Genomic DNA, 26,913 nt, shown 5'->3' with positions numbered 1-26,913 from the left:
CAGCCGTTGAGACCCTTGTTTCTTTTTTTCTATTTTTTCTTCTTTCTTTCGATTTTTCTCCAGAGATCGACAGAGCCATTTTACGTCAAACAGGTGGCGGCCAATTATCTCCTCATTCAGCTGCAGACTCCACAGCGTGCAGAAGTACTATAATACGCTCGTTCTTGGCTTTCGTCAGGGGTTCAGATGCTGAAAACTTGGAATTCATGGAGGACTGACCATTCTTAACAAAGCTCTTTCTTAAAGAGTTGTTGGAATCGATCAGGAATTGACAGCTTCGACGTCAGTGTGGATGCAGTGCCATTATCCAGTGTATCTTTCCCTTCCCAATAATATCCAGTTGGCAGTCAGTTTGTAGCAATCCCGAAATAGAGAGCAGAGACAGCCCTAAAACAAGACCAATCAAGATCGAACTGCCTGATGGGTCCTGACGATCCCCAGCTCGATCCTCCGCCAAACCCGAACATAAATACCGCCATAACCTCTCTTCAATCTTGGTAGAATCATATCAATCTCAACTCAAAATGAAGCTCACCACCACCCTCGTCACCGGCCTTCTCGCCACCACCGCCTCCGCCTCTTTCGACAAGTTCCTTCGTACGTCCCCTACCACTACACACTGAACCAGATCTAACATAAACGCCAATAGCCTGGGGCAAGCGCGACTACCCCTGCATCAACGTCTACCAGGGCATCCCCGAGAACGCCACCCTGGCCGCCGGAACCCCCGTGCAGCTCGCCTTCAACCGCCACACCGAGCGCTGCACCGACAGCGGCCTCGACCAGTACGCCGGCAACTACAGCGTCTGGCTGTACAACAACCCGACCCGCAACCTCGGCGATCTGGGCTATGATGCCCAGGCCAAGGTCGTGGACCGCATCCCTGGTACTACCAACAACCTGACTGTTACTATTCCGGCGAATCTGCCCAAGGTTAAGGATGATTCGAACTGGTATCTGCGTGTCGATACCACTCTTGTGAATGCGCCTCAGGTGAGTCTCTTTATTTGATCTTTGTATGGGTATGGTTGACTGACTGGTGTAGATGCCTTCACTGTTCAATGCTCAGGGTCCTTTCCGCATTGTCCGGTAGATTATCAGGTCGCTTTTTCGTTCCTGCAATGTCTCCGTGCTTGGGCTTCTCTGAAGCTGAGGGTTGACTTTGTGCAAGTGAAGCGCACATGTAAAATATGGAGGGAGGATATCATAGTACAGACCCAATGTCCATACTATCCAAAGTACATAGACAAGTCACTTGTACAGAATTATAGCATACCATCCATCCTCACATTTCTCTAATTCCATGAATAACAAATCACAGCACTACCCACCTCTTACAAGCGGTCCAGCAGTAATTAGAACCTAGCGCTCCTACCAATATTATATCGAGTAGTATCCCCGACATCTCCATCGCGTGGGCTGATCAAGCTTCGTAACTGGCAGTAAGGTATTTGGTATTTTGTCCACACAGTCAGGGCAGTTAAAGAGAGTCTAAATCGAAGCCCGCCACCATAGCATCAACCAACGTCTCTCCCATCAACCCCCTTATTTCTTCTCTGCTTAATCGATACACAGCCGCGCAAGCTAAGAATGGACTCTAATACGGAGGATAACGGTGATAATAAACACAGCGGTAACGGCTTCACAGCGACATTCGGTGTTTAGGGCTTGATAAGAATGAGGTGGATGGAGGATCGGATGGTTGTGGATGGACGGGGATATTTGACTGCATATGTTGTTATCTTTACTAGGCAGTTCTGTGAATAAACGGATATAGTTACGGGGTGTGTTGATGGGTCTGCTCATTTTGAGGGCGTTAGTGTACTTATATTACCTCTCTTGGATTGCTAATATGAGTATACATGCGCGGTGATCGATTTTCAGATGCTACTATCATCTATTTTCTGTGTCTTATATATAATAACTGCAGCTCCATGACCCCTCATCATCGACAGCGTGTACGGGTCTCCTTGGGCGAAACTCGAAATCCTACTACGCGAAAACTGCAGCAAGATACAATCAGCTTTCCGTTCCTTGATATCAGACAAGGTAGTTTCCGATCTATATAGCTCTAGACATCATACTGGGACATTTATCTAGGGAGTCACTCCTGTCACTCCTGACTCTAGTCAAGGCTCCCCGGCAGTGGATAGTGCAATTAGTCCCTTGCAGTCCTGGAGCAGGTATATGTACCAAGAAATGCTGTGGTTCTGGGCATTACCGGATATTATTTGGCGGCCACCATCCGTATTTGAACTTTCGAGGCTTCTCTCCGTGAATGGATCCAAGTACGAGGGCTGGAATTGCTATGGACGTGAACTTCATGGCTCTTGCCAATCGACGGCGCATGTTAGCAGATTATGTCTGTCTGTCTGAAAAGCCAAAACGGCTAAGTAGGCCTTAACGGAATAATCTTTGCAAAAGAATTTGATACTGTTGCATGATAGATTCCTATACAGCCATATATATTTGCTAGACCCTTTATAATTGAATGACTCTTCGGAACACCAGACCATCAGCTCGTTCTTATGGGCAGGAGTTACTAATTTCTTTGCCGCGCTCTCCCTGCCTAGCAGTTCTCTCATGAATTCGTTATAAATACAAACAGAAATGAGAAGCAGAGCAGACCGCTAGTCCTTAGCACGGCGATTCCACTGGGTGGAGATAGAGTTGGCCGGTCACTCTAGAGTCGACAATCCATTGAATCAATAACCTTTGACGGCTTGCTATAATACAAACCAAGACCCAGATATTGTAGCGACAGCCAGATTGCACTGGATGCATGACCACATCCGAACAGGTCAATATAAGAAAACGGCGATATACTGGTAATAAGACAGAAGAGTCGTTTGTCAGACCTCGGTAAACTAATCCGTGGGGCTAAGGAACGTCCCATCGGCCATTTCTGAGTAAAAGAGCTGCCCTGACTGGCGTACGCATGTAAGCTCGCCGACCCACTGGCTGCACGGCGGCTACAATAAAAACAGAAAAGGCAGGCAAAGTGCAGAGAAGTACGCACAGCCCCGGCAAGCATGCCCAGTTACAGTAAGACAAGGCGAGAGCCGGTGGTCGATCCGGGGATCGGGCATTTCTCCGTGCTTGGGTCGTTACTCGTTAGCCCTAGTCTACACTAAGTCCACACTGCCCACCTGAACCAACGGTACACATGCGATCTTAATTTGCCTGGACCCTGCGAGACTTTATGCTAAGCGCGCTTTGCGCTGGAAATATTATTGTGTCCGGTTTGTTTGCCTATTGGGGCGGGGAATTTGAGCTGCGAACCGACTCCACCGTGTCCTGTGCTCGGCCAGCTATCGGTATTCTCGGTATATTGATCCAGCGCAGTATCCAGTGAGACATATCCTCACTACACCGTAGACAGGGTTCGTTTGCTTACTTTCCTCTACTTGACTCTTATAAATACGTACAAAAATGACCCTTACATTTGCCTGGATATCTGTTCTAGACCGCGGCTCGTAGAAATGGTTCATTCTGAGATGGACCACTTGATATGGGTCCATCGGTATGATAGAGTTTTCGTTCTCTCCATTATTCACACCATGCCCATATGCATTATATCTATCTCCGAGCGCACGGTGTCTGGATCGACGTATTGAATGGGTAGATGGCCACGGTAGGTCCAGCGCAGGTCCATAGAGCAGTTCTGGTGCCCAGTCACTTATCCCAGTCTAATGAGTGTCTGTGGATTCATTCATGGTAGCCATTTCGGTACTGTGGCGGATATGAAGTGAGGTTCAGTTCCGTTTATTATACAGCTGCCTAGCACAGCTATCTAGTTCTGTTCTCCAAGCAGCTTCTTATAACGTCACTTAGTAAAACCAAAAAGAACCCCAGTTAATTGCTACTAACGGTCAGCGATCGATCTGAATCCTAGCTGCTAATCATGACACCTCGACGCTATGGCCCTTCTCCACAGCCCGCTGTATCCCCAGATCATTGCTGTACGTAAGAATCGCCACGAGAGCACTTGCATTTAAGGGATAGCCGCCGTAGGCGTTGTTAATACCTGTGACTGAACCATGGATCATTGAGATTGAGATATTAGTGTTTGCGCGATTTTGTCGGCGTAAGTCGGTGTAGGTATCCGACTGCCGATGTATTCTTTTCTTCCACTTAGGAATGATAGCTATATATTCCAACACATGTAAGTCAGAAACCTCATTCTTTTCAAGCAGTTAAGAAAAAAACATACTATATTATATTATAATACTACATCATGGACTCCGTCCACGCTCTATTCGCAACCTACGTACTCCCCGGCAGACAGATCCCAGGAGACACAACAACACCACCATCCAAACGCAGCACCGCCGACCCATTCCACAGCGGCGGAAAGATCTACTCCCTAATCCGGCGCGTCCACATCCTACACTATCGCGGGCGGCAGGAACGAAACCTCAGCGCCCAAACCATCTCCCAGGCAGTGGAGGTATGGAACGAGCTCGAGCGCTGGGATCCTTCCCAGGATACATCTGGGCCTGAACAGATTCGGTTGAATAATGCGTACCGGTCTGCGCTGTTCATTTGGACGTATTTCACGATTTACCCGCGCGATATGCACGGCTGGAAACCGCAGGATGCGGTTCGGGGTGTTTTGGATGATGTGGCTAGGGTGGAAGAGGCTGGGCTGGTGCGTCTTGCTGTGATACCGCTTTTCTTTTGTGGGTTGAGCGCTACTAGGGAGGGTGATCGCGAGGCGCTGAGGAGGGAGTATGAACGGGTGAGAGGGTGTGGAGGGGGTGGGAATGGCGGGCTTGATGCTTCGTGGGAGATTGTGCAGAGGCAGTGGAGGAGGCATGATGCTGGGGATCGAAGGAATTGGGATTGGGTGGGATGACTTTGTACATATTGAATCTAAATTACGAATTATTGAATATGATATAAGAAAACTTCCTGGAGTCGCTATCTATGTGCCTAGTTGTTACTGCAGTCTGTGCGTTGAGGCTGGATAGGAGCACTAAGCCCTTTACGCGATCGGAATTTAAATCCGAGTTTCTATCTGACGATGCGGTTCGAACTTTATATATGATCTGGGATATGCGAGGAGAATACATATTTTAATGATATGGAAGCCAGCATGAAATCTCTCTTCCATTGTACGTCTACTTCGCCCGGGGAGGAGGGATAGGAAAGCGAGATTCCTCTGGAAGTCTAATTTCATATTCGCTACTAGAGTCCACGGTTAAAGTACATAGACTGTGTAATAGTGGTCTCAAGCTTGTATAGGAATCGTTCAGAACAATGGGCGTTTTTCGGCAGCTTGCGTGATCCCATCATATCAGTCAAGCAGATACTCCAACTACTAAATAAGACCTGCATAATCTGTCCAATCTATTACACCGTTAGCCAATAGACTCCAAATATACAACAGTGCTGATTGATGCTTACGAACCTGCCGCATTGCTCATGAATCCACCGGATGGCGTGTCCACCGTCCAGACCATTTAGCGTTACTGGAAAGATCTTAATATAACCACGCCACCCAAGTTTGAATACTCTTCTGATCCTGGGAAACTCCCAAGAATCCAGCCATGAGCTCGCCCAAGCAAATATCCATCGCCATCATCGGTGGCGGTCCAGGAGGACTGGGTACGGCCATCGCACTATCAGAACTCCCATACGTATCTGTCAAACTATACGAACAAGCACCCGAGCCACGCGAAGTCGGTGCCGGAATCACCATTAGTCGGAATGGGTGGAATGTGCTGCGGTTACTTGGGGCTGCGGATGGGGTGAAGGGTGCGAAGCAGGGACATTCGTGGCAGAGGTGTGTGAGCTTTACTCGTAAAACACGCACCGGGACTGATTTCAATATTCGAATGGATCAGGAATGGAAGGACAGGAGAACCTGTGATTCAACCGCCAGATGCGTCGGCGATTGAGAAGGTAAAGGATGACCCGTTTGCTTCGATTAGGGCTCGGCGGACGCGGTTGCAGGCGGCGCTGCTGGAGAAGGTCCCGCGGGGTGTCATTCAATTCAGCAAGAAGCTCGTCTCGCTAGAGGATCTTGGCGAGAATAAAGGAGTCCATCTGGTATTCAAAGACGGGACGGAAACGACTGCGGATCTTGTTGTCGGGGCTGATGGGATTCGATCGGTGTGCCTGCCTATATGCGATACGTGGCGTGCATTGTTGCTGACCATTTCAATAGATTGTTCGGCGAACGTTGTTTCCAGATCACCATCTGCACGTTACAGGTATATCTCCAAACATGTCTTTGTATAGATGGTTGACCTTGATACAGGAAACACCGCATTCCGCGTCCTCGTCCCGGTCAACTCAATCGCCCATCTGACCGACTTTCCAACATCCAACGGATGGTGGCATGTATTGAACGGACACCTGTACTTCTCCCACGTAGACGACGAGTCCGAGAGAGAGCTCTGCGAGATCACAATCAGATCATATAATGAGTCCGTAACCCCCGACAGGACAGCGACCTGGGCGATACCAGTGACGAATGAACAGGTCCAAGCTCGAACTGGGGTACGTACCAAGAATAAACACCCATATCTCAGAACCTTTTTAACGATTGCAGGAATACGACCCCCGCATCAAGAAGCTCCTCAACGTCGTCCCCGAAGGATCCTGGCGCGAGTTCGCAATGGTAGCCGGCCCATGTCTCAAGGACATAACAGCGTGGAATAAAATCGCCCTTATCGGCGACGCGAGCCATCCTCTGTCTGGGGCGTTCGGGTCTGGGGCTGCGTTTGCTATGGAGGATGGCTGGATTCTGGCTCGGGCTATTGAGTACTCAGTTAACTCGAAGACGGGTCTTGGGGATGCGTTGGAGATTTTTCAGCGCATTCGGGGGCCTTATTATGAGCGGATGTATGCCTCATTTCTCTCTCGATGGTGGGTTGATTTGTGTACTGATGGTTTATAGGTATGAGTTTCTTGATCGAAAGGGGAAGGAGATTCAGGAGTCTCGCAAAGGGGATGATTTTGAGCGTATCATTAAAGTGAGAGTGCAAGGATTTGGTCTTGTGAGCGGCACGCTAGACTGGATCTATAAGAATGACATTGAGGAGGTCTGGAAGGCGTATGTGGATGGTGAGCAGGCGGCCAAATTATAGATAGACGCGATCAGGCATCATGGGACCGGAACAAGAGGAATTTATGTAGTAAAGGCAGACTTTGGTGAGTCAGAGTAGACTATACCAATCGTGAAGGAGAAATATTATTTTATAAAGATGAGCAGTCAATCCCGAAATTATGGATGGAGTGGGCCAGTATATCAGAAACGAGCCCTAAACATGTACCCAAAACGACAGAATATCCGAAAAATACACACTTCGCTATCAAACTCCCATCATTTTCCAAACGCATCAGTCTCCGATATTCCAACAGCCAGCCGGGTATCTATTCTATGCACTCGCAGAGGAGCGCGCGGACCCATGGTGCTTTTTTCGGTGCCCGTTCAGATGGTCTTTCCGCCCAAATGTCTTGTCGCAACCATCGCACGGATACTTGTCTGGTGAAATATGCACCGTTCGAAGGTGTCGGACAAGGTCTAATTCGCGGTGAAAATGGCCAGGAGTGTGGCAGTCTCGCCACTCGCATTTGTAGAGACGGCTGGAGGATGGGGTGCTGCTGCGAAGAGGGACTGTTAGGTTTTCAATTCTAGGATGGTTCACTAGGCTGGTTAAGGTAGGACGTACTTCGATGAGTGGCTATTGGTGCGGGTAATGCTTCTAGTGCTTCGCTGTGGCTCAAACAGGCGGTTGTCTTCCACGACTGTTGACGGAGTCTCTCCTTGGCGAAGTAGGAGAGAAGACTCCGGGCTGAAGGATGATGAGTCCGTGTAGAGTCTCCCCAAGTAAGTGCCACTGGGACTTTGAGAGGGCTCTGGGGTAGATTCGGTTAGGTCGATGACTGGAGGGTTTGTTCCGTGCGCTGGGCCAGGCATCATACTGCCTGCGAGTCCGTTGTTGGTCAATGGAATGTCATTCCAAAAGAACATTTCTTCGGGCAGGTTAAAGTGCAGAGGATGTGACTGAGGCTCGATAGTGTCCTGCCACATGGCCATAAAGTTTGTTGTGTCATTGTTGTTGATGTCGGCGACGTTATAGCTCGATGGCGGATCCATGGTAAAGAACCGAATAAATCACTGGGTCAGAGCAGAAAGACTAATTAATACGGCACGCCAGATGTGAGTGAACAATTAAAGGAACTTTTTTATTGTGGTCAAGGAGAATTAGACGTGAGGATGGTGTTCTTATATACCGCTCACACCCAGCGATGGAATTTCATAGCCACAGTGAACTCCAGGAATGGCACAAGGTATGAGGATGGCTATTATGCATTCAGACTCGGACACAGCCAATGAGGGAAGACGATCAGCAAACAGAATTATCCACATTGATTGCCGCCCGTGGGCGAGTGAGACGATCAACCCTGGAAGGAAAGCCAGGCAAGACGATTGAGAACCGACCTATGGAACGGAATTATGGAAAAGAAGCCTATGACTTGGAGTGCTACGGAAGGCGCAGGAACCCTTACCTACCGGTAATCCGCAATTTCCAGTACTGCTGCGTTCCCACTTCTTCCACCAACACCACCAAGCTACCAACAGTGCAACGCCCGCCCCTGTCTGGCCTTCGACTTTCGCCCCTTGAACTCCAACCACCCCCCCTTCTCCAGTGGAAAAGCGAGCTCACTCTCACTGCTGGAGCTGACTACAGTTTGCAGGGGCATGATGATGGTTACCAATGCACCCAGACCTGGAAACAGCCAATGGCAATACAAAATGGGACGGCAAGGTTACATGAAGATCGCTGTGACACGGTGGTGTCATGAATGAAGAGGCTGAGCTAACCCATGAACGAGCAGGGTCGATGCAAGAGGATTTGGAACCGACCAATACATACAAGAGCCAAGAGGACGGAACAAACGAGGCGCATGCACCAAGATTCGGAATCAGCCAATAAAAGCAAAGGCGTGTTGCAGCCTCCTGCAGCCAGAGCCTCGTCTTTTGCGGTGTGCCTGCGCCTCCCCTCTCAGCTTTATAAATATCACGTCTTTCCCACGCTTCCATCACCCAGCAGAACACTCATTCACCATGGCCGACGACAGTTGGGATGCCCACAGGGCAGAGATTGAACAGCTTTACATCCAAGACAATAAGACTCTTAAATGCATTGCAGAGTTCATGTCCAGCAAGGGCTTCCGAAAGACGTAAGCAACGGACGCTCCCATTCCCTCATATCCCAATTGACATGTCATTAGCAAATCGCAATACGAAACCCAATTCAAGAAATGGGGCCTTCGCAAAAAGCAGACAGTGCCGCGTAATACCGACTGGAACTTCATTGCAAAGCGGGTTGAGAAGCGAAAGCGGCTCGGCAAAGAAAACGAGGTAGTTATTGATGGGGAAACAATCCCTTCTGAAAAGGTCAGGAAGCTACAATACGGGAAGATGTTTGTGTCGACAGCGGACAGATTCTCTGGATATGGAGGTGTGTACTCCCATTCCACTCCCCCAGCAGCCGAAAGGTACTAACAAACCAGCACCGTCCCCAAAAACACCGGAAGGGGTAGTTGTTCGGACGCCGTCTTCTTCCATTGCCAGCTTGGACCAGGCATGGTGTGGAGGCCTGAGTCTGACCTGGAATGCGTCTCTTCCATGGCTTCAATTCACCAAACTCTTGCAGTTCAACCAGGATCAGCGTAAAGATCCCTCCACAAGCAGAGTGCTATTCGGCAGATTGTATAACGTGCTAACAGGTTGCAGACCGGCCAGCCTTATCGCCTGTCATACCTATTCCCCTTTCCAGTGAAGTCTCTGTTCAACCTGATGTGGAGAAAGCTGAGTTAATACAGCGCCTGGCATATGCGTTTCCTTCGAAGATCAGATCCCAGTTGCGTTACATGGATATCGACTCGAGAATAAGAGCCATGCTCACCGTGCTCATGCCAGAAGAATACGAAGGGCAGCACCAGTTGACCCAAACAAACCGTTTGAGCATAGAACTTTATATATTATCCAACAACCTAGAAGTAAACGATAGGAACGGGTATCGGATATTCGTCAGCATCAGGGCACATAACGAACGTCTCTTGGCCATGATTCGAACCTTTGGCTGGCACAAGGGACGTCAATTTAAATCTCTTCTAGCAAGCCGAGAGCCAACGGTCGAGGCTATAGTGGAGAAGGTCTTCGCAAGCGCGGTATTCCAGGTGGACATAGAGGTTGTGAAGCTGATTCTCGAAGCTGGGATGGATCCGAACTCCCTGATCAAAGCTGTGAGTGGCGGGTTATTCATACCCCTGCAGTGGGCTGCCACTGTCACAAACAACAGAGCGGCGGAGATGGCCGAGGTGCTCATCTCCCATAACGCTGATATTGAATTGCGATATGGTGGCAGCTCCGCTCTATTTCGGGCCATTGCCAACAAGAACATGGAGGTAATCGAGGTGTTACTGCGCCATAATGTTGTTGTCAGCCTCCCCAGCCTGGCAGAGGCGACGGGGATCGATAATGCAACACTCTTCGAAAAGCTTTTCACATCTTGCTCTGATGTAAACAGCTTGATCTACAACACAACGATCATGGATTATCGACCGCAACGTGGCAATATTACGCTCCTAGGAGCAGCAGCAAGATCTGGACGGCTTAGAATTATTGAGATCATACTACGGCGTTGTCCAAGCCTTGTCAACCCCAGGGAGCTGGAGGCCACAGGCGGAGCAGACTATTTCTCTCCTATTTCAGTCGCCATCGCGAACAACAACACCTATGCCCTGAAGGCTCTTTTAGACGCTGGTGTTGATACAAACTTCGTAAATGGATGCGAAAGACCAATAATTGAACAGGCATTGGCGAAATATGGAAATAGAGCATACAAAATCCTGGTGAAAAGTGGTTACACAATCACTCATCAACCAATGTCGTATAAACGACTTAGTGTATTAATGAGGTTGTGTATTGCAGGGAAAGTAAATTACACCATTGAGCAGCTCATTGGCGAAATTGCACGGCCGAGTTACAATTTCACTGAGTGGTCTGGGGAGGTGCTCGCAGAGGCCATCAACAACAATGAACCCCTAGTCATTGGCCTGTTGCTGGATTTTGGAGCTACAATTGACCCAAATAAAGTGATCGGTACCTGGGATGAAGGGACTGCACGGTATCTGGACACACGGGGAGCTCTACAGGCTATTCTCGATGAAAATGGTCCCAAAATCCTGTTGAAAGCATTGGAGTTGGGGAAATGGGACCTGGCACAGTGGCTCGTTATTCGTGCCCCTGTTCTCCTGGATGAAAGCCTATATTCACGGAATACGCCACTATCCATTGCAGCATCCAGCAAACAAGCCGGCCTAGTCAAGTTCATGCTAAAACATGGCGCTAGGGTGACTGACCATGCCCTTTTCATGGCGACAAAGCGGATCAAGAAGGATGCTTACATTGGTGAAGTGTCATCAGATGAAGGTTTCGAAGTTCTCAGGATCCTATTAAGCCACTTTAGCGGCCCTGCCCCCACCGCAATCGCAGAGGCAGAGTATGGTCGCCCTGACATTGAGAGTACAGATAAGGGCACGGACCAGGATATCTATCTGTTGGAGCTCCTGCTATCGGAAGGCGTGGAGCCCACGGGTACTCCGGAAGCAGTCGCCGGTGAAAACTGGTATGGCCTCCATGAGCCACAGTCAGCCCTGGAAATTGTGGCACGAAGCGGCAACCGAATGGCCCTGGAAATCCTAACCCAGACCCCCTACAACTGGGGCGCAAAGGCTTTGGGCCGGGCCTTGGCTACGGCATGTAGTCTTCCTAACGAAGGCCTCATTGACCGGATTCTCAAGCACAAGCCAAATATGAACGAGGAGATTGGCTTTTGGAGATATCTACCAGGTTCACCGTATTGGAAAAGCCTCGTAACCTTCAGTACCGCTCTGCAAGGCGCAGTGAGAAAGCAAAGCGTGTCAGTCGTCCGTAAGCTCCTCGGATTCGCCGATACTGATATCAATTACGCTGCAAAAGGGGCCTATGGTCGTACAGCCTTGCAGTATGCCGTGGAAAATGGAAATGTGGAATTGGTAATGATACTTCTCAACCATGGGGCAGATATTAACAGTGTACCTGCGGAATATGGAGGTGCTACCGCATTACAATTGGCGGCCATTCAAGGATATTTAGGCCTTGCTCGCCGGCTTATTGACCTCGGTGCAAACGTTAATGCTGCAGGAGCGGATATCGAGGGAAGAACAGCTCTTGAAGGTGCGGCGGAACATGGTCGGGTTGACATGGTGCATATGCTCCTTGACGAGGGGGCATTGATATTCGGGGACGCTGGCGAGAAGCAATATAAGAATGCGGTGCAACGAGCAAGGGGAAACGGACACTACGCAGTAGCGAGGATGTTGGAGGCGTTCAAGAACAAGGTGGAACAAAGCGCTTTTCAGGTCCCTGGCATGTTTGTTGACGGTTGGAGTGAGGTTTCTGAAGAAGAGAAAGATTTAATCGTATAACCAACGACCTAAGTATATTATTTCGGCTTATGTTTTCTTTAGTTTTCTCTATCTGATGCAACACCAGAATGATACTCATAGTCCTCATGCTTACACATCCCTCTCAATTCTTCACTCCTAATCACGTTTCCACTTTTACGATAGCCTCAATAGACATACGAAAGGGTTTCTATATCTTGGATTATTATTAGAAAGCACGCGTGTCGCCCGTGTGGTGCATCAACCTGGGGCTCCATATGCATGATGACAGCCAATAAGCCGCCATGTTTACAAAACGACATCAATTTCCTCACGCGCAGCTTGCAAGGTACAAATCGGGGCTCTTGCTCGATACGCCGGTGAATATGCACCGACGACTTGGAGACATGAAGCTAAGCATAAACGCCAAGATCGAGCTCCACGCGTGGTGGATCTGGCTGTGGTTTGTGTCTGGCTCTCCGGAGCTCGAGTTCTCCGATGACAAAGCATTCTGGAGCAAATGGAAGATGCCTGGAATCCTTGGAGAAATGGCTCTCTCTCCTGTCCTATTACATTAAAGACATTCGTCAGACTCGCTGTCGATCGTCTCAGGCCGCGTTGAAATTTGTATGGGCGTCTTGGCAGCGGAGCGGTCCTGATGCTGCAAGTACCGTGTTTTATCCTCTTCATACTACGGCTGGGTACTGAGCTGACGACAGCGATGAGGAATCATTGAACTGTGGTCCTGGTGCATCTGAGACGACCGAATCTTGTTACTATGGAGATCTACGGAGCAAGATAGGAAAGTCTCGAGGTATAAAGAGCTGGCCATGCCTCGTATCATGGAAACCTCAATCCCTCCAGTCTTTAAGAGTTAAGCCTAAAATCTTCCCTCATCTGTCCACAATGCAGCTTATTTCCTTGACCAAAGTGGCCATCCTCGGCATGGCTGCACTCGCTGCCGCTCATCCCGGTGCCCACGAGGTCAGCTCCATGACACACGCAGAGAAGAGATCATTCCTGGTCAACGCCAAGCGCAGTCTCGGACAATGCGCTGATCGCCTCGAACGCCGCGGCGTCAGCGCTCGCATCGAAGCCCGTCGCGCCGAGCAGTACGAGTTCTACCGCCGTCAAGCCCTCGCAACGCGCGCCTACAACCCGTCTGTCAATGTCTCCCACCACTCTCCTCTCCAAGTCAACTCGGACGCCTCCGCGGACCAGCTCTTCGCCAAGGACCCCGTCTGCATTCTCTCGCCCGAGGGCGAAATCGGCCCGTTCTGGGTTCGGGGCGAGCTTGTTCGCTCGAACGTCCGGGACGGCGAGGCCGGTGTCCCCGTTATCCTGGACGGCCAGTTCATCGACGTCGAGACCTGCGAGCCTATCAAGGATCTGTACTGGGATGTCTGGAACTGCAACTCCACTGGTGTTTACTCCGGCGTGCAGAGCGACATGAACGGCAGCGGGTCCGGCGATGCCTCCAACCTGAACAAGACCTTCTTGCGCGGTATCCAGAAGACAGATGAAGACGGCGTCGCCCAGTTCCAGTCTCTGTTCCCTGGTCACTACGATGGTCGCGCTACGCACGTCCACGTCGTTGCGCATGTAGGCGCGCACGAACTCGCCAACAAGACCGTCACTGGCGGCCACGTCGCGCACATCGGACAGCTGTTCTTCGACCAGGACTTGATTACCGAAGTCGAGGCTCTTTACCCTTATAACACCAACACGGTCGATATTACCAAGAACGCCGACGACCACGTTGTCCAGGACGAGACTGAGGATACGGCCTCCGATCCATTTTTCGAGTATGCGCTGCTTGGAGATAAAGTGCAGGATGGGATTTTTGCTTGGATTACCCTCGGTGTTAATGTCTCGCAGAGCTATGAGACTAGCTATGCTGCTTCTCTGACTGGGGCGGGTGGTGTCTCGAACTCGAACAGCCAGCCGGGTGGTGCTGTCGATTTCTAGTGGTAGAGTCTTCAATTCTGTATTTTCTAGATTCTCGATAGATCTTCTTTTGCTCATCAGTCTCCAAATCTAAAGCTTTAAATTTTTATCAAATCGGAATTAACTTACATACAGAGCGGCTCTCGGAGGGCCCCGTAGCGGCAGATCCAACCAATAAGGATATATCTATAACAATAGGCGCCCCACAGATCGACAGTTGACGACTCGTGGAGCCTCCTATGCTGACTCAGCGGGGTTCTATTCTCCGGCTCACAGTAATTCTAGCTGTAGTTTTGTATTACAAGATTGATTTACATTATTTAGGATCCATGCATAATTCATTCTTTCGTCCTTGCTCTACTCTGACATATTATCCAGAGTCCGCTTCGGTGTCGATTGTTGAACTGGAAGTGTCTACTGATGAGACGCTAGACCATTCCACTAAAAGAGCTTACAAGGCTGGTGGCTAACCAGCTATCTCCAACATCTACACGAATTATGAAACAAGAACTAGATAATCAATCTGAATTTAGACTTCACTAAGTAGACTAATGCCCACTACTTCTCCACTAAATGAATAACATAAACCCAATAAGCCATGTTTGCATAGTGAACCATCAATAGTCAGAGCACCCATTGCACCAAGCGCTATACACCAAACAACCATACTGCATCTTCCGGCCAACAATATTGTCCCCGCACCTCTTCCACTCATCCAAGGTCCTGAAAAAGATATCAAAAAAGATATCACGAATGATATCATCAGCACTATAGAGCTCCATCGGCCAATGCGCATTCTGCGGCCCACCGGTGCAATCATCCGCCAACTTGATCTCGGCCTCATACCACGGCTTGTTGTTGTTGTTGTCCAAGGGCTTCCCGGCGTCCCATGGGATAGTATGATTGTACTTGCCGAAATCGATGAGTTTGGCGTTGGCTGGTAGGCGGGTGATCGTGTACGCGAGTTGTTCGATCAGGTCTACGTCGAATTTAGGGGGTTCCTGGGACGATTTCGACATGATGCAGCCCTTGCTCTGGATCTGGCTTTGGTTGAATGGCAGGGGCAGCGGGAGATCTGAAAGGCTGGATACCTTGACAAGGGTTAGAACGGGGACTGGTTAGATGTGGCTTTCTGGGACTTACCTGGGCGGATGAGGTCGAACTCGAACTCGCTGTCGTCGTGGGAGTCGATTCCGACACCGGACATATGCCTGCATATGCTGGATCATTGGAATTCTTAGCCTGCTCGCCAATTGGCTTCTCTATTGTTCCTGAGAACTCCCAAGTAGCCAGCTCGATTCTATTAACCCATAGCCGCCAGCGGCCAACAGGGATAAGCTTGTCTCCGACGCGGTCATAGCGGATGAGCTTGCTGGCTTCCATTTTCGCCTTACCATCGGTATTCTTGATATCCTCAGACATAACTACCGTTGGGATTTTATACGGCAGAGTCACGGGCTCCTGGGAATACTCCGCTGATCCAGACGGATACAGATACCCATACAGCGTGTTGGACAGCCACTCCACCTTTTCAGGGTACATGATCGGCCCACTCGCATCATCCAGATTCTGGAACGGCGTCACAATAAATATCTTCGGCTGGTTGGTGAAATGCAACGGACCAGGCTTCTCCTTCTTGCCGACAAGGCGCTCAATCGGCTCTAGGAAGTCCGACTGGGTATTCTTCTGCCCATGAACCAGCGTCTCAAACGTCGCTTTCCGGAAATACGAATCGGACGTAGGCACGAACTGTCCAGGCGCCGGCTCCCGCACAAATATAGGGCTTTCGTAGATATGCGAGACGTATACGCCCTGCTTCGAGACGATGAAGACAGCCGTGCACCCGTACAGCCTGGATAGACCGGCGGCGGTCTTGTAGTCCTCGAATCCGTACCATTTCCCGCTGATGTCGTTTTTGGCGTTCACGTACCAGGTCCGCCTTGCGTTGAACTTGACGAGCATGGCGAGGAGGTAGTCGTCTACCTGTTTGCTCTGTTTAGGATAGTCCATGAGTGGGCTGGATGGGGAGTTGGAAGATGATTCTTTACTGTGCTGGACGAGGTAGTCCTTGCGGGTTGGTCCCGTGGGTTGTGCGCGGGCTGTGTTGGTTGGGATCCTGAGGCAGTTGATTGGGGCGACGGTCGCCCATGTTGCGGACCCTCTTGCACAATCGTTACCGCCGCAGATATTTGCCCCACAAGGCTCTCGTCGAGTGCTGGTAGGGGTGGCTGACGATGGCGACGTTTGATTTTGGCGTTTGACCTGATTGACCTGATTGACCTGGGCGGCCTCGTTATCCGTAGCTTGCCTTGGTCCAAGAAGCTTTGTAGGATCTGCATCGGCGTTTGGAGGGGCCGGAGGAATGGGATCAACGTATACTGGTACATTGCCGTTTGGAGGTGCTGGAGGAACGGGATCAACAAATACTTGGATATCAGATGGAGCAGCCGGAGGAATGGGATCAACAAAGAATTTGACATTGGTTGGAATAGCCGGAGGAATGGGATCAACGTATACCGGGACATTGCCGTTTGGAGGTGCTGGAGGAACGGGGTCAACGAAGACTTGGATATCAGATGGAACAGCCCGAGGGATAGGATCAACAAAAGTAGGATCAAGGCCTGAAGTATCGACCGATGCAGGACGGGGAGGCCTGGCGTCAATCTGAACGGTCTGGCCCTCGCTATTCACAATCTGTGTGGGCCTCGTGTAATGAGGGCGCGTGGTGGTGGCCATATCCACCGGCATTATAGGCGTCATGATGTGGCCATCTCCATATATTTTGTGAGGCGTGACAGGATCGTTCACCACTCCAGAGTCCATAGTAGGAAGACCCTCTGGGGGTGGATCGACAAAGGGTGTATCATTGCTGGGTGTTCCGATGGGGTTCCCTGCTGCGTCGGTTGTAGGCTGTGCAGGGACTGGGTCTGATATAACAGGAATCCGCGAATATTTCGTGGCGAGGGCGTCTGCCTGATGGTGTTCACTTGGCTGGGGGAGCCAGGCAGGGACTGTGAATACATTACCGCGTACATCAGTTGTGGTGTACACCTGGTCTGCAGCAGGGACACCAGGGGCCGGGTCTGGTATAGCTTGATCGTCACAATCAGGAGAGGCAACTGCATTCCCGACTGTTAGGCTCGAAGGAGGCGCAGGTGGAATGGGGTCTGCAATAACGGGAGTGTTTCCATTTATCATGGTGATACTGAGGTTGGTCTCGTCTGCGGTAGGGCGTGGAGGGACTGGGTTGTTGGTACCGGCAGCTGCGGTGATAGTGTTTCCGAACGCATCAGTGGTGGTGATCATGGGCACAGTCTCCAAGGAACCTCCAGCAGGAGCCTTTGGAGGATTGGGATTGAAAATGTCACAGGTCTTCCCGGGAATGCAGTCGGCGTTGTTAGCAGCATCGTCATCGTTGACAGTGCCGGAAGAGGGCAGGACGGGAGTATCAGCTGGAGCAGGGATGACTGCTGCTGCTACGAGCCGAGCAGCAAAGGTCAAGAGACAAACATGCACCAGGGGAAGGTATCTCATCGTGGCGATGTGTTGGGAGAAATCCCAGGAAGAGAAGAGAAGGGCCATTTATGTCTTGACTGTGGGGTTGAGTGTTAAGCGAGTGACGGAGTGAATCTGGACTTATTGAGCAATTAACTGAGCAGTCACTGTAGAATTGCTGAATTGTGCTGTTAGTCTGGCCTGGTGTGGCTGCATTCACAAGTACCAAGATATCTAGACCGGCTCGAATTGACACCTGATACAACCTTATAATACAGTATTGACAGGCCACTCCTCTTCACTTGCAGGATATACAGTTACAGCTGGGCCTGGGCTGGTCTTTATTGTTACTTCAATAACCATTCTCCAGTAATCAGAGATCCACATGACTAGCACTATCTAGTGTGTAGTTGGTTAATTCTATAACTCCGTTTTCAATGTCATTGCTAATGTAGCCCGATTTCATCAGTGACTACATCTCTGGGCGTCTATACGTGATATACTTCAACGTGCTCAACGCCAGTCCCTCCGAGCGGCCAGACCAATCTCCCACACCAAGAACACGGATACCGTCGGATGATAATTTAGTTTGTGACTTGGATGTGCACAATATGGACTACTGTTACTCTTCCAGCCACGGATCTGGGCTGTACTAGAAGACGGTCCTGCTGTTATCGCTCTTCCTGCGGTGCCAGTTGATATAGAAATAGTATAGAATAACCAAGATATAACATCGCTGGGAGCAGAACCCCCTATTTGACAGGCAGAGTCTCCCTCAACAGCTTTCCATAGGAGATATACTGGGCCAGGAAAGGTTCCGTATATGGCAAAGCTGAAAGCGACTAATTGTAAAGTCCCCCATTCGCAGACAGACAAGCCCCAGTCGTCCACCTCGCATCCTCACTACACAAGAACGCAACCAAGGGCGCAACATCATCCACCTCTCCCACTCTCGGAGCCGCAGGGGTAGATTCAATCAAGGGCTGCATATCCTTCAGGAACTGCTCATCGCTCTGGAACCACTGGTCTAGTAGTGAAACGGGTTAGCCTCTGTAGTCTGTAAATTCAAGAAAGTAGGGAAGGTTTATGTCAATACCAGTTGCAACAGGCCCAGGATTCACGCAGTTCACTGTAATGCCATGCGACTGACCCAGCTCCTTCGCCCAGACCCGGACCAGCGCCTCGTCGGCGGCCTTGGTGGCGGCGTACACGGTCTGCCCTGCAACGCCGAGCCGCGCGCCAGCCGATGAGATAAACACGATCCGGCCGCCTTTGGGAAGAAAGGGCTCGGCGGCCTTGGTGAGGAAGATCGGGCCGCGGACATTGCAGTCGAAGTGGGTTGTGTAGAACTCCGGGGTGGTATCGATGAGGTTGGCTTCGAGGCCTTGGGCGGCACTAGTATAGGAACAGCACTGTTAGACAGGATAACTATAGCTTAAAACCACCAGGGGAGTTGTGTTTTCTGTGATTGCGTACTTGTGGATCAGAATCTCAATCTTCCCCGTCTCGCTGATCCCCAGCGCAGCGTTCACCAGCCGAGGGATCTCGTCCAGGTTGCTGACGCTCGCCTGGCATAGAACGGCCTTTGTTCCGATCTTGGTGATCTCGTCTGCTACTTCCTGGGCGCGTTTCTTGCTGCCCTCTGAGACGTAGTTGACGACGACGTTGGCGCCACGCTTGGCTAGGAGAATGGCGATTCCCGCGCCGATGCCCCTGGAAAGGTCAATATGGACTTTGTCTCGATAACTTGGTAATCTGCCTTTCTTACCTGGAGGCACCGGTGACGATCGCGGTCTTGCCTTTGAGTGAGACGCCGGAGAAGTCGGACATTTTGGAGTGTATGATGGAATTGAGCTGGGAATGGAAAAGGATAATACTCTACTGGTAGTCACTTCATACTCGAAAGATTCTCCCCTCTATATAGCTGCCAGTGGAATCTGCGGGGTGAGGGGTATTTCGTCATCCAGAGTTGCGTTCTCAGCTTCCTAAAGGGGGATACTTGGCCATCCGTATACTTCCTAATTAGGGAACCGAGATTCAACAGTTCCCAGACCTAGACATTGAAGCGGATTTGACAGGCACATATTATTAATTAAACACTGCGAACAATGTCCACATAACCAAGAGTAAGATGACTATAGTAACTATGCCCCAGCAAGCCACACATTATCCCCCCCATACCCAAACGGAATAAACGGCTGTTTGAAATACCTCTCGGTAACCATCTCCGCATACTCCTTATCATCCACACAATACCCACCCCCCTCAGGCCCAATATGCGGACAGTGCTCTGTCGGCCGATACTGCACCATATGCTCATGCACCTCGCGACACAGCAGCGTGTTCCTGCCTAGCTCATACGCCTTCCCAAACCGGATCTTGTTGGTCAGGAAATCAACGCACTCGTCGTTCGTGCTGTACTGCTTGTTCTCGTCTAGACAGTACTGCTCGTGCGTTTCGCAGATCGTATTCGCGAGCAGACCACCTAATTGCTTCTGTATCTCAGCCGGGTCTGTTGTATTGAAGAGCCCCGTCCCAGCCGCTTCAGAGAGTGTATCAAGCAGCCAGTCAAACCAGCGGAACGTCGCGTCGTACTGCGCGATCTTGCCGTCCGGGTTATACAGGATCCAGGTGTCAATGGTGATTGGGACAAGGGTGTTGAAGGAGGTCGCGTTGAATGTGAACACGGTCGTCGCGGCGGTGATGTTCTGGTTTGCGGAGAACTGGGTGATGTTGTAGGCGATGGGGATTCCGACGAGGCTGAGATGGTCTGGGTCGGAGAAGAGGCCGAAAATGTATTCGTTGTTGAGTTCGCGGCCGTCGAAGGTTCGTGTTATGTCGACGCGGCCTTGGACCTGTTTTATTTATTAGATCTTAGACGTGGGTATTTTTTGAAATGGAGGAGGGCACATCTTCGGCAAACACGGAGGTATCCGTCGCGTTTATCTGCTGCAGATTCGCTGGGTAGAGGAAGTTCTCCCAGAGGGTATTCTGGAGAGACCAGAGCTCGTCGAAGGTGAAATCAGCCAGGGAGGCTGTTCCCATAACGAGAAGAAGACCGAGGGAGGGGCGCATTGTAGTGCTGCTTGTTTGAAAGTCTGTCTTGCTTTCAGACTGGGGGCCTGTCTTTCCTCTTTATGTTGATGGGATATCAATATCATTCAGGCGTCCAGCAATGTAAGAATGCCATGGCCGCGAGATGATTTGCCCCTTGGCGTGACACAGCATTCCACACTTCAATTGGATTGGCGCATGGAAGGACTGATTGGGGAATGGGCTGGCAGCTGGGCAGCGTCAGCTTACGATCGGAACCTTAAATGGCTGTGCTGGTCTGACATGTAGTTTAATATTGGATGTGCTAATGCTTGGTGGCCAATTGTTGGCTCCACAGGGGCAGTTCGAGTGATGAACTTGGATGACTGCAGGTGTAGGTCTGCAGGAATGCATGGATGATGACTTGCACATAAGCTAGGAAATCACAGCTCCAAAGACGTTCGAGTATCCGGCTATCTTGTTGGATGTAATAAAAGGGAGTGACGGAAATAATACGGATCAATAATTTGCAGGCTATATCAATAACCTCCACTAACCCGGATCCCGAATCTGAAATGACACAAGACAAATGAATTAGGCACACGAAGACTAAAGCCAATTGCGGTCACCCTTGTGCGAGAGGAAAGCTCCCGCATCCTTCTCAACAGTCGCATTGTCGATAACAGACAGCATGGCCGTGACCGAGTCCTCAGGGCTGATCGGCCCGGTAAATGACGGTGCATATTCCTGGAACTTCTTCAGCATTACGCCCAAGCCAGCACGCTGCTCATCGGTTACTATTCCAAAAAGTTAGCTCTTGACACCACCTCTTGGAGGTAAATGTAAATAGACATACATTGCGCGAAACCCCCGGTATCCACCAATCCCGGCGAGAGACTAAGAAAGAGCACGCCGTCGGCGCTATACTGGGCGCTGAATTTCGCGACCGCCATATTAAGCCCGACCTTGCTAATCGAGTACACACCCGCGGTGTCGACGTTGAACTTGGTGACCAGGTCGACGTCTGCGTGCCCGCTGGTGATGGCGATGACCTTCTTGGCGGCGCCGCGGAGGATCAGCGGGGTGAAGAGGTTGAAGAGATGGACCTGGGCGATGGTGTTGGTTTTGAAGTTTGCGAGCATTTCCTGCTCCAGGGTGACTGGGTCTTTGCCTCTATTTATTGTTAGTTGAGGACATGAGAGATAAATGTAGGGGGACGTACAAAACACCGAGGGAGTCGAACTGGTCGTAGAGAGTAAGCAGTGCGGCGTTGGCGATCAGATAGTCGAGACTTCCACCGGTAATCTTCGAGGTATCCTCAGCCGCAATCTCCAAGTCGCTGTAGCTGTCTAGGTCGGCCCTGAGGACGTGGATGTTGGTACGGCCGGGAAGTTCTTCGGCGACGCGTTTATCAGTGGCAGCTTTGTTGCGGACGAGCGCGATGACGGTGTTGCTTGGGTTGCTGGACAGGATGGAAACGAACGCCCACTGTACAGGTTAGACTTGGACTGTGAAGGAATATACATGCGTACCCCGATGCCTCGCGAGGCTCCCGTGATTGCGTAGGACGACATGTTGTAGGTGCTGTAGGTGTTGTAGCGGTTGTTGTAGTAGAGCCTAGCTGTTCGTCTGGTAGTTGTAGATGTAGATAGAAAGCAGATATTTATAACTCTCAGTCTGAGAGCGATATTTGATTTCAAATCCATGATTTCAAAGCGCATCAATGCGTATACATCATCCGACTCCATGCGTAGGGCTAGCGTCGCGAAAAGTTGCTGAAGCAGAATGCCAAGTACCTGCTAACCATTAAGTCCACTGCGATGTTGCAAATTGGTTGGACACGAGTCATTAACGCCCGTCATCCTAAACGACATAGTAACTTCGAGAATCCAGGTAATAAATCTCAGCCGTAAACATATTTCCAGATTCTCCTTCACCGTCCGACGGGCCGGCTACGCCATAACATCATTCTCCTCCGGGTGCTCTTTGGGCGTGTTCGCCAAAAAGCGCAAGAAGAGATCAAACGGTGCCTCCTGTTCAGTCTCAAAACTATACAGCTTGCTCATTCTTAGCTGGAGTATGCCGGATCGATCGAAGCAGCCTTGGGTTATCCGACCGTGTTGGGGGCCTGAAAGCGATATGATCAGAACCTGTTAAAAAGACAGAGTTAGCTTGAAACATGCCACCTATTAAAGAGTCAGAACTCACAGGGAAGAAAGCGGTATCGGCGAATTCCTCCTGGTCGAGTCTGTTCCTGATCGCTTGCACGATCGGCCCGATTTCCCCAAGAAGCATCTCGTCCTCGGTCACCGATATCTCCTGGACTTGCAACATCATAATGTGTGGGAAGCTGGGGACGTTCTCGAAGATCCCGCCGCCCCAGCCGGGAGGTAGGTATCGTGACAGTAAGCCCTCGCGAGACAGGAACGGATTCGGGTAGCTGTGATAATTAGGATGGAGTTCAACGAGATGTGTTATGATGGAGGTAGTACACTACAGGCTCCCACTTGGTCTTGTCAATCAAGGATTTGCGGATGAGTTTGCGGCACCAACGAATAAACATGGTTTCGAGGCATCGCTCAAGAATCCTAGCCCTTTTCCCTGGGGATTGTCCCATTTCCTCGAGGAGGGTTGTTGGGTTGGGGTTTGACCGGAATTCCTCGAAGCCTGGATAGTGCCCACCAAGGAGAGACTTCTGGCAATTTGGGGTATACCGGTTGAGATTTACTTGCGGCATTGGCGTAAACAGCCACCCGCTGGATTCCAGAGATGTGTTGTCTTCGGGGTCGAAGTAACTGATAGCGAAGGCATCGCGAGGGAGCTTGTCGCGGTCAATGTAGGGGTCGGACATAGACGACAGGGATTCGAGAAGTCGATCGGCAGTAGACCTGAAGGTCTCTCGCAGGGTAGCAGCACTATTATCCGACGCCATGATGGATGGCACGAGAGGAAGAGAAAGAAAAGTGAGGGAGGGAAAGTAAAGGAGAAAGAGTGAGAAAAGTGAGAGAGAAAGAGAGTCAGGCCATGGTCTGAGCCACCACTCAGCCAACTTTATCACTAACACAACCACCGCAGAGATAAACCCAAATAGACCATGTCCGCGCTGCTCGGATTATGCCCCGTACTTGTTCGTCATGGACGCTTCGTGACCATCCAGGGCCAATACTGCTGGACCTTCATGAACTCGGTGCTGGGAAGGTCGAGGCGGGCACTATCGAGGTATCGGCGATACTCGCGCGAAAACGAGATTGCTGAGAGATAGACCTCTGGGCCGTCCTGGGAGAGCAGCAACCCGTCTGCACGGGCTACAAATTTGTCTTTGGCGAAGGTCGCCGTCAACCACCCAAGTCCCAATGGGGGGTGTATGCTTGATTGTCAACGCCAAAAGGAGAGCCAGCAATCCGCTGTTAACGGTCTCCTCCTCAGCATCCGCCGAATTCTCGGCACTTAGGGATTGAAATTGGAGGGCTCTGGGCACTCCAAAGAGACCAGTCGGCCCCTCTGGTGTAATGCGGATCCCGTTCTGATACTATCTAAGTAGGCGTGGAACGGGGCATACTGGCTCAGCCAGTTGGCGCCTGGACAGTCTCTATATATAAATCCATGGCCGCAATGACGATGTCATCCGGAAGTATCGTGGGCAGCCAATACGTCCTACAGAGAAGGTGTTGGCCTGCACCGTTTTTGATGCCGAGTGGAGGTTCTCTGCAGTGTTTATGGATGACTTGGATACATTCAAAGACCTGGCTCGGAGCCAGTCCTCACTGCATTCTGGGACATCTTAACACATTTTACTCGTCAAGAAGACCATCTTGGTGTTTGGGGTGTGAGGAGCCTGCGATGTTGTTGATGAGAGGTCGAGCTTGTGTTGCAATGTAGTAGACCAACAGTATTCAAGAGTAGTGTGAGGAAACAATTATGAAGTTAAGTCTATTTCTGTGTGTGCCGCAGGTTTTCCCGCTTAGAAATCTCCCTCTTTTGCGCCGTGAGCGCTTTTTCCCTCAACATGTTCTCTTCCTTTGCGGGTCACGCAGAGGCCAGACGGCTGGCAACAACCTCCAGGACATGGACGCAATCAAAATCCCGGATATATTTGATTGTTTACTGAAACCTCCGGCAGTGCTACCTACATCATCGTCTCGGAAGCCTCGGCAGACAAAGCCACAAGACCACAATCGCCCCAGACAGCGCCATAACAAACGGCTGGAGCAGAGTAACACCGTGCGTCTCCACCACAACCCCAACAAGAAAGGGGATAACTGTGGCCCCTAAACTGCTGAAACCTGTTGCCACGCCAATGGCAGTAACGTGCATCTCCTCCGGGAGCAGACGTGCTGTTGCGAATACAATCGCGGGGAATAAGGGGCCCAGGAAGAAGCCTTGCATTGCAGTGGCGACGGCAGCAGCATGGAAGTTCGAGACGAGGTGGATGATGATGCCGAAGACGACCTCCAGCAGAATATAAACCTACATATTGCCAGTGTATGAGTACTGCTGATCCAGGGTCCATTAATCAGGGTTGTTGCAGAACTCACAGTAACAGCCAACCGCTCTCCAACCAACGGAGTCACAAACCCAAGAGCAATTCTCCCAATCGAAAGACCAAGCCAGAACCACGCGGCCGTTAGACCGCTTGCAAAAGGGCCAGCCTTCTTGACATCGCCCATGAATGTGACAACCCAGCCGGCCAAACCGAGCTCGATGCCGACATACAAAAAGAGGAAAGCTGAACCCGTCCAGGCGATTCGTGCGGACGGCCGTTGGAATAGTGTCTCTTTTAGTGAGCTGTGGTTACTTTCGTTTGTCTTCTCCAGCTGTGGCAGTGAACTGGGAGGATCCCAGCTCTAGAACGTATACGTACTGCTTCTGATAGTCAGCTCCATCTTTATTAGGTATACCCACATATTTCCAAATCCGACGGCGAGTTTGCCGCGATCAGTGGAGAATCCTGGAGAAATATCGGAGCTGGCCTGTTAACCCGAATAGGCAGTTGTCTCTACTATTCTCTTAGCAGAGAATCAAGTTTAAAGGTGCAGTATGAACATCCATAACCTCAATCCACCCTAATTCTTGTCCTTTCTTTTCCTCGTGCACACGACAATGGCTGCCACCGCTAAACGCCCCGAAATTATTGAACTTTCACGCGGTCTGCGCGGTATTCCGCAATGCGAGGACTACGAGCCCATGATCTCGGGGATGATGTACGTCGTTTACTCCAATATAAAAAGCCCATGCTGACATGGCCAGGTACAACCCTAACAAGCCGGAGCTGTTAGAGGCACGGCATCTGTGCCGCGGGCTGGCTGCAGACTACAACACCCTCGACACAAAGACGGTGCCCTACGACAAGGTCTTTGAGACACGACTAGAGCTGCTCAGGAAACTTGTTGGAAAAGTTGGCGAGGGCACATTCGTCGAGCCCCCGTTTCTGCCTGACTACGGCTGCAATATCATAATCGGAAGCAACTGCTTCATCAACTGGAAGTTAGTCTCAGGACCCTATTCAAACTGATGGAGATCCGGGTTAGCTAACCATATTGCACAGCTTCACTGTCCTAGATACAAGCCTCGTCGTCATCGGCGACCGTGTCCAGATCGGTACTGGAGTGAGCATTTTCAGCGCCGGGCATGACACAAGCGTGCTCTCGCGCCAGAAGTTCGTAGAGTTCGGGCACCCGGTTTTCATCGAGGACGACTGCTGGATTGGAGGCAATGTTGTGATTCTCCCAGGGGTCCGTATTGGCAGGGGCTCGACAGTCGGGGCTGGATCCATCGTTACCAAGGATATCCCAGCCTACTCGGTTGCGGTGGGGAGTCCTGCCCGGGTGAAAAAGAGTATTCAGTCGGTGGAAGAGGAGGAGAAGGACCCGAATAACCCTTACCGGAACTTGGTTCGCGAAGACCGGTAAGCTTCGGATCTGGGGTGCATTCGTTGAGTGGAATTGACGTACTGGGGGAGTAGGTTATAACATCAACTAGATATTCGGC

At 50.6% G+C, this 26,913-nt stretch overlaps 13 protein-coding genes across 13 annotated transcripts; 6 read left to right on the top strand and 7 right to left on the bottom strand.

Annotated features, from left to right (window-relative positions):
* Positions 1-524: 524 nt before the first annotated feature.
* APUU_11093A (uncharacterized protein) lies at positions 525-1,093 on the top strand (the record flags this gene model as incomplete). The annotated part of the gene is made up of 3 exons (XM_041694468.1): positions 525-597; positions 650-993; positions 1,046-1,093. 3 exons carry the CDS (start codon positions 525-527, stop codon positions 1,091-1,093), a joined length of 465 nt encoding a protein of 154 aa, XP_041550459.1.
* Positions 1,094-4,237: 3,144 nt separating this feature from the next.
* Positions 4,238-4,858, top strand: APUU_11092A (uncharacterized protein; the record flags this gene model as incomplete). Its single annotated transcript, XM_041694457.1, has 1 exon — positions 4,238-4,858. One exon carries the CDS (start codon positions 4,238-4,240, stop codon positions 4,856-4,858), a length of 621 nt encoding a protein of 206 aa, XP_041550458.1.
* Positions 4,859-5,552: 694 nt separating this feature from the next.
* APUU_11091A (FAD-dependent oxidoreductase) lies at positions 5,553-7,097 on the top strand (the record flags this gene model as incomplete). The annotated part of the gene is made up of 6 exons (XM_041694446.1): positions 5,553-5,788; positions 5,850-6,117; positions 6,173-6,218; positions 6,266-6,507; positions 6,560-6,852; positions 6,908-7,097. The coding sequence occupies 6 exons, from the start codon at positions 5,553-5,555 to the stop codon at positions 7,095-7,097; spliced, it is 1,275 nt and encodes a 424-aa protein (XP_041550457.1).
* Positions 7,098-7,388: 291 nt separating this feature from the next.
* On the bottom strand, positions 7,389-8,110 carry APUU_11090S (C2H2-type zinc finger protein; the record flags this gene model as incomplete). Its single annotated transcript, XM_041694435.1, has 2 exons — positions 7,389-7,614; positions 7,683-8,110. 2 exons carry the CDS (start codon positions 8,108-8,110, stop codon positions 7,389-7,391), a joined length of 654 nt encoding a protein of 217 aa, XP_041550456.1.
* Positions 8,111-9,082: 972 nt separating this feature from the next.
* On the top strand, positions 9,083-12,492 carry APUU_11089A (uncharacterized protein; the record flags this gene model as incomplete). The annotated part of the gene is made up of 4 exons (XM_041694423.1): positions 9,083-9,198; positions 9,250-9,479; positions 9,532-9,690; positions 9,755-12,492. 4 exons carry the CDS (start codon positions 9,083-9,085, stop codon positions 12,490-12,492), a joined length of 3,243 nt encoding a protein of 1,080 aa, XP_041550455.1.
* Positions 12,493-13,356: 864 nt separating this feature from the next.
* On the top strand, positions 13,357-14,418 carry APUU_11088A (intradiol ring-cleavage dioxygenase; the record flags this gene model as incomplete). The annotated part of the gene is made up of 1 exon (XM_041694412.1): positions 13,357-14,418. One exon carries the CDS (start codon positions 13,357-13,359, stop codon positions 14,416-14,418), a length of 1,062 nt encoding a protein of 353 aa, XP_041550454.1.
* Positions 14,419-15,014: 596 nt separating this feature from the next.
* APUU_11087S (uncharacterized protein) lies at positions 15,015-17,931 on the bottom strand (the record flags this gene model as incomplete). The annotated part of the gene is made up of 2 exons (XM_041694401.1): positions 15,015-15,488; positions 15,541-17,931. 2 exons carry the CDS (start codon positions 17,929-17,931, stop codon positions 15,015-15,017), a joined length of 2,865 nt encoding a protein of 954 aa, XP_041550453.1.
* Positions 17,932-18,734: 803 nt separating this feature from the next.
* APUU_11086S (SDR family NAD(P)-dependent oxidoreductase) lies at positions 18,735-19,722 on the bottom strand (the record flags this gene model as incomplete). The annotated part of the gene is made up of 4 exons (XM_041694390.1): positions 18,735-18,919; positions 18,989-19,287; positions 19,369-19,605; positions 19,661-19,722. The coding sequence occupies 4 exons, from the start codon at positions 19,720-19,722 to the stop codon at positions 18,735-18,737; spliced, it is 783 nt and encodes a 260-aa protein (XP_041550452.1).
* A 314-nt stretch (positions 19,723-20,036) lies between these two features.
* Positions 20,037-20,967, bottom strand: APUU_11085S (uncharacterized protein; the record flags this gene model as incomplete). The annotated part of the gene is made up of 2 exons (XM_041694379.1): positions 20,037-20,747; positions 20,803-20,967. 2 exons carry the CDS (start codon positions 20,965-20,967, stop codon positions 20,037-20,039), a joined length of 876 nt encoding a protein of 291 aa, XP_041550451.1.
* Positions 20,968-21,534: 567 nt separating this feature from the next.
* On the bottom strand, positions 21,535-22,499 carry APUU_11084S (uncharacterized protein; the record flags this gene model as incomplete). Its single annotated transcript, XM_041694368.1, has 4 exons — positions 21,535-21,722; positions 21,782-22,098; positions 22,148-22,413; positions 22,458-22,499. The coding sequence occupies 4 exons, from the start codon at positions 22,497-22,499 to the stop codon at positions 21,535-21,537; spliced, it is 813 nt and encodes a 270-aa protein (XP_041550450.1).
* Positions 22,500-22,877: 378 nt separating this feature from the next.
* APUU_11083S (uncharacterized protein) lies at positions 22,878-23,857 on the bottom strand (the record flags this gene model as incomplete). Its single annotated transcript, XM_041694357.1, has 3 exons — positions 22,878-23,075; positions 23,134-23,365; positions 23,418-23,857. 3 exons carry the CDS (start codon positions 23,855-23,857, stop codon positions 22,878-22,880), a joined length of 870 nt encoding a protein of 289 aa, XP_041550449.1.
* A 1,199-nt stretch (positions 23,858-25,056) lies between these two features.
* Positions 25,057-25,592, bottom strand: APUU_11082S (uncharacterized protein; the record flags this gene model as incomplete). Its single annotated transcript, XM_041694346.1, has 2 exons — positions 25,057-25,392; positions 25,461-25,592. 2 exons carry the CDS (start codon positions 25,590-25,592, stop codon positions 25,057-25,059), a joined length of 468 nt encoding a protein of 155 aa, XP_041550448.1.
* A 433-nt stretch (positions 25,593-26,025) lies between these two features.
* On the top strand, positions 26,026-26,834 carry APUU_11081A (sugar O-acetyltransferase; the record flags this gene model as incomplete). Its single annotated transcript, XM_041694335.1, has 3 exons — positions 26,026-26,126; positions 26,173-26,409; positions 26,471-26,834. 3 exons carry the CDS (start codon positions 26,026-26,028, stop codon positions 26,832-26,834), a joined length of 702 nt encoding a protein of 233 aa, XP_041550447.1.
* Positions 26,835-26,913: the final 79 nt, after the last annotated feature.

This window comes from Aspergillus puulaauensis, chromosome 1, assembly GCF_016861865.1.
Source record: "Aspergillus puulaauensis MK2 DNA, chromosome 1, nearly complete sequence".
Classification (NCBI taxonomy): domain Eukaryota; kingdom Fungi; phylum Ascomycota; class Eurotiomycetes; order Eurotiales; family Aspergillaceae; genus Aspergillus; species Aspergillus puulaauensis.
Note: the sequence above shows the minus strand (reverse complement) of the source record. Positions and strands in the feature narration are given on the sequence as shown.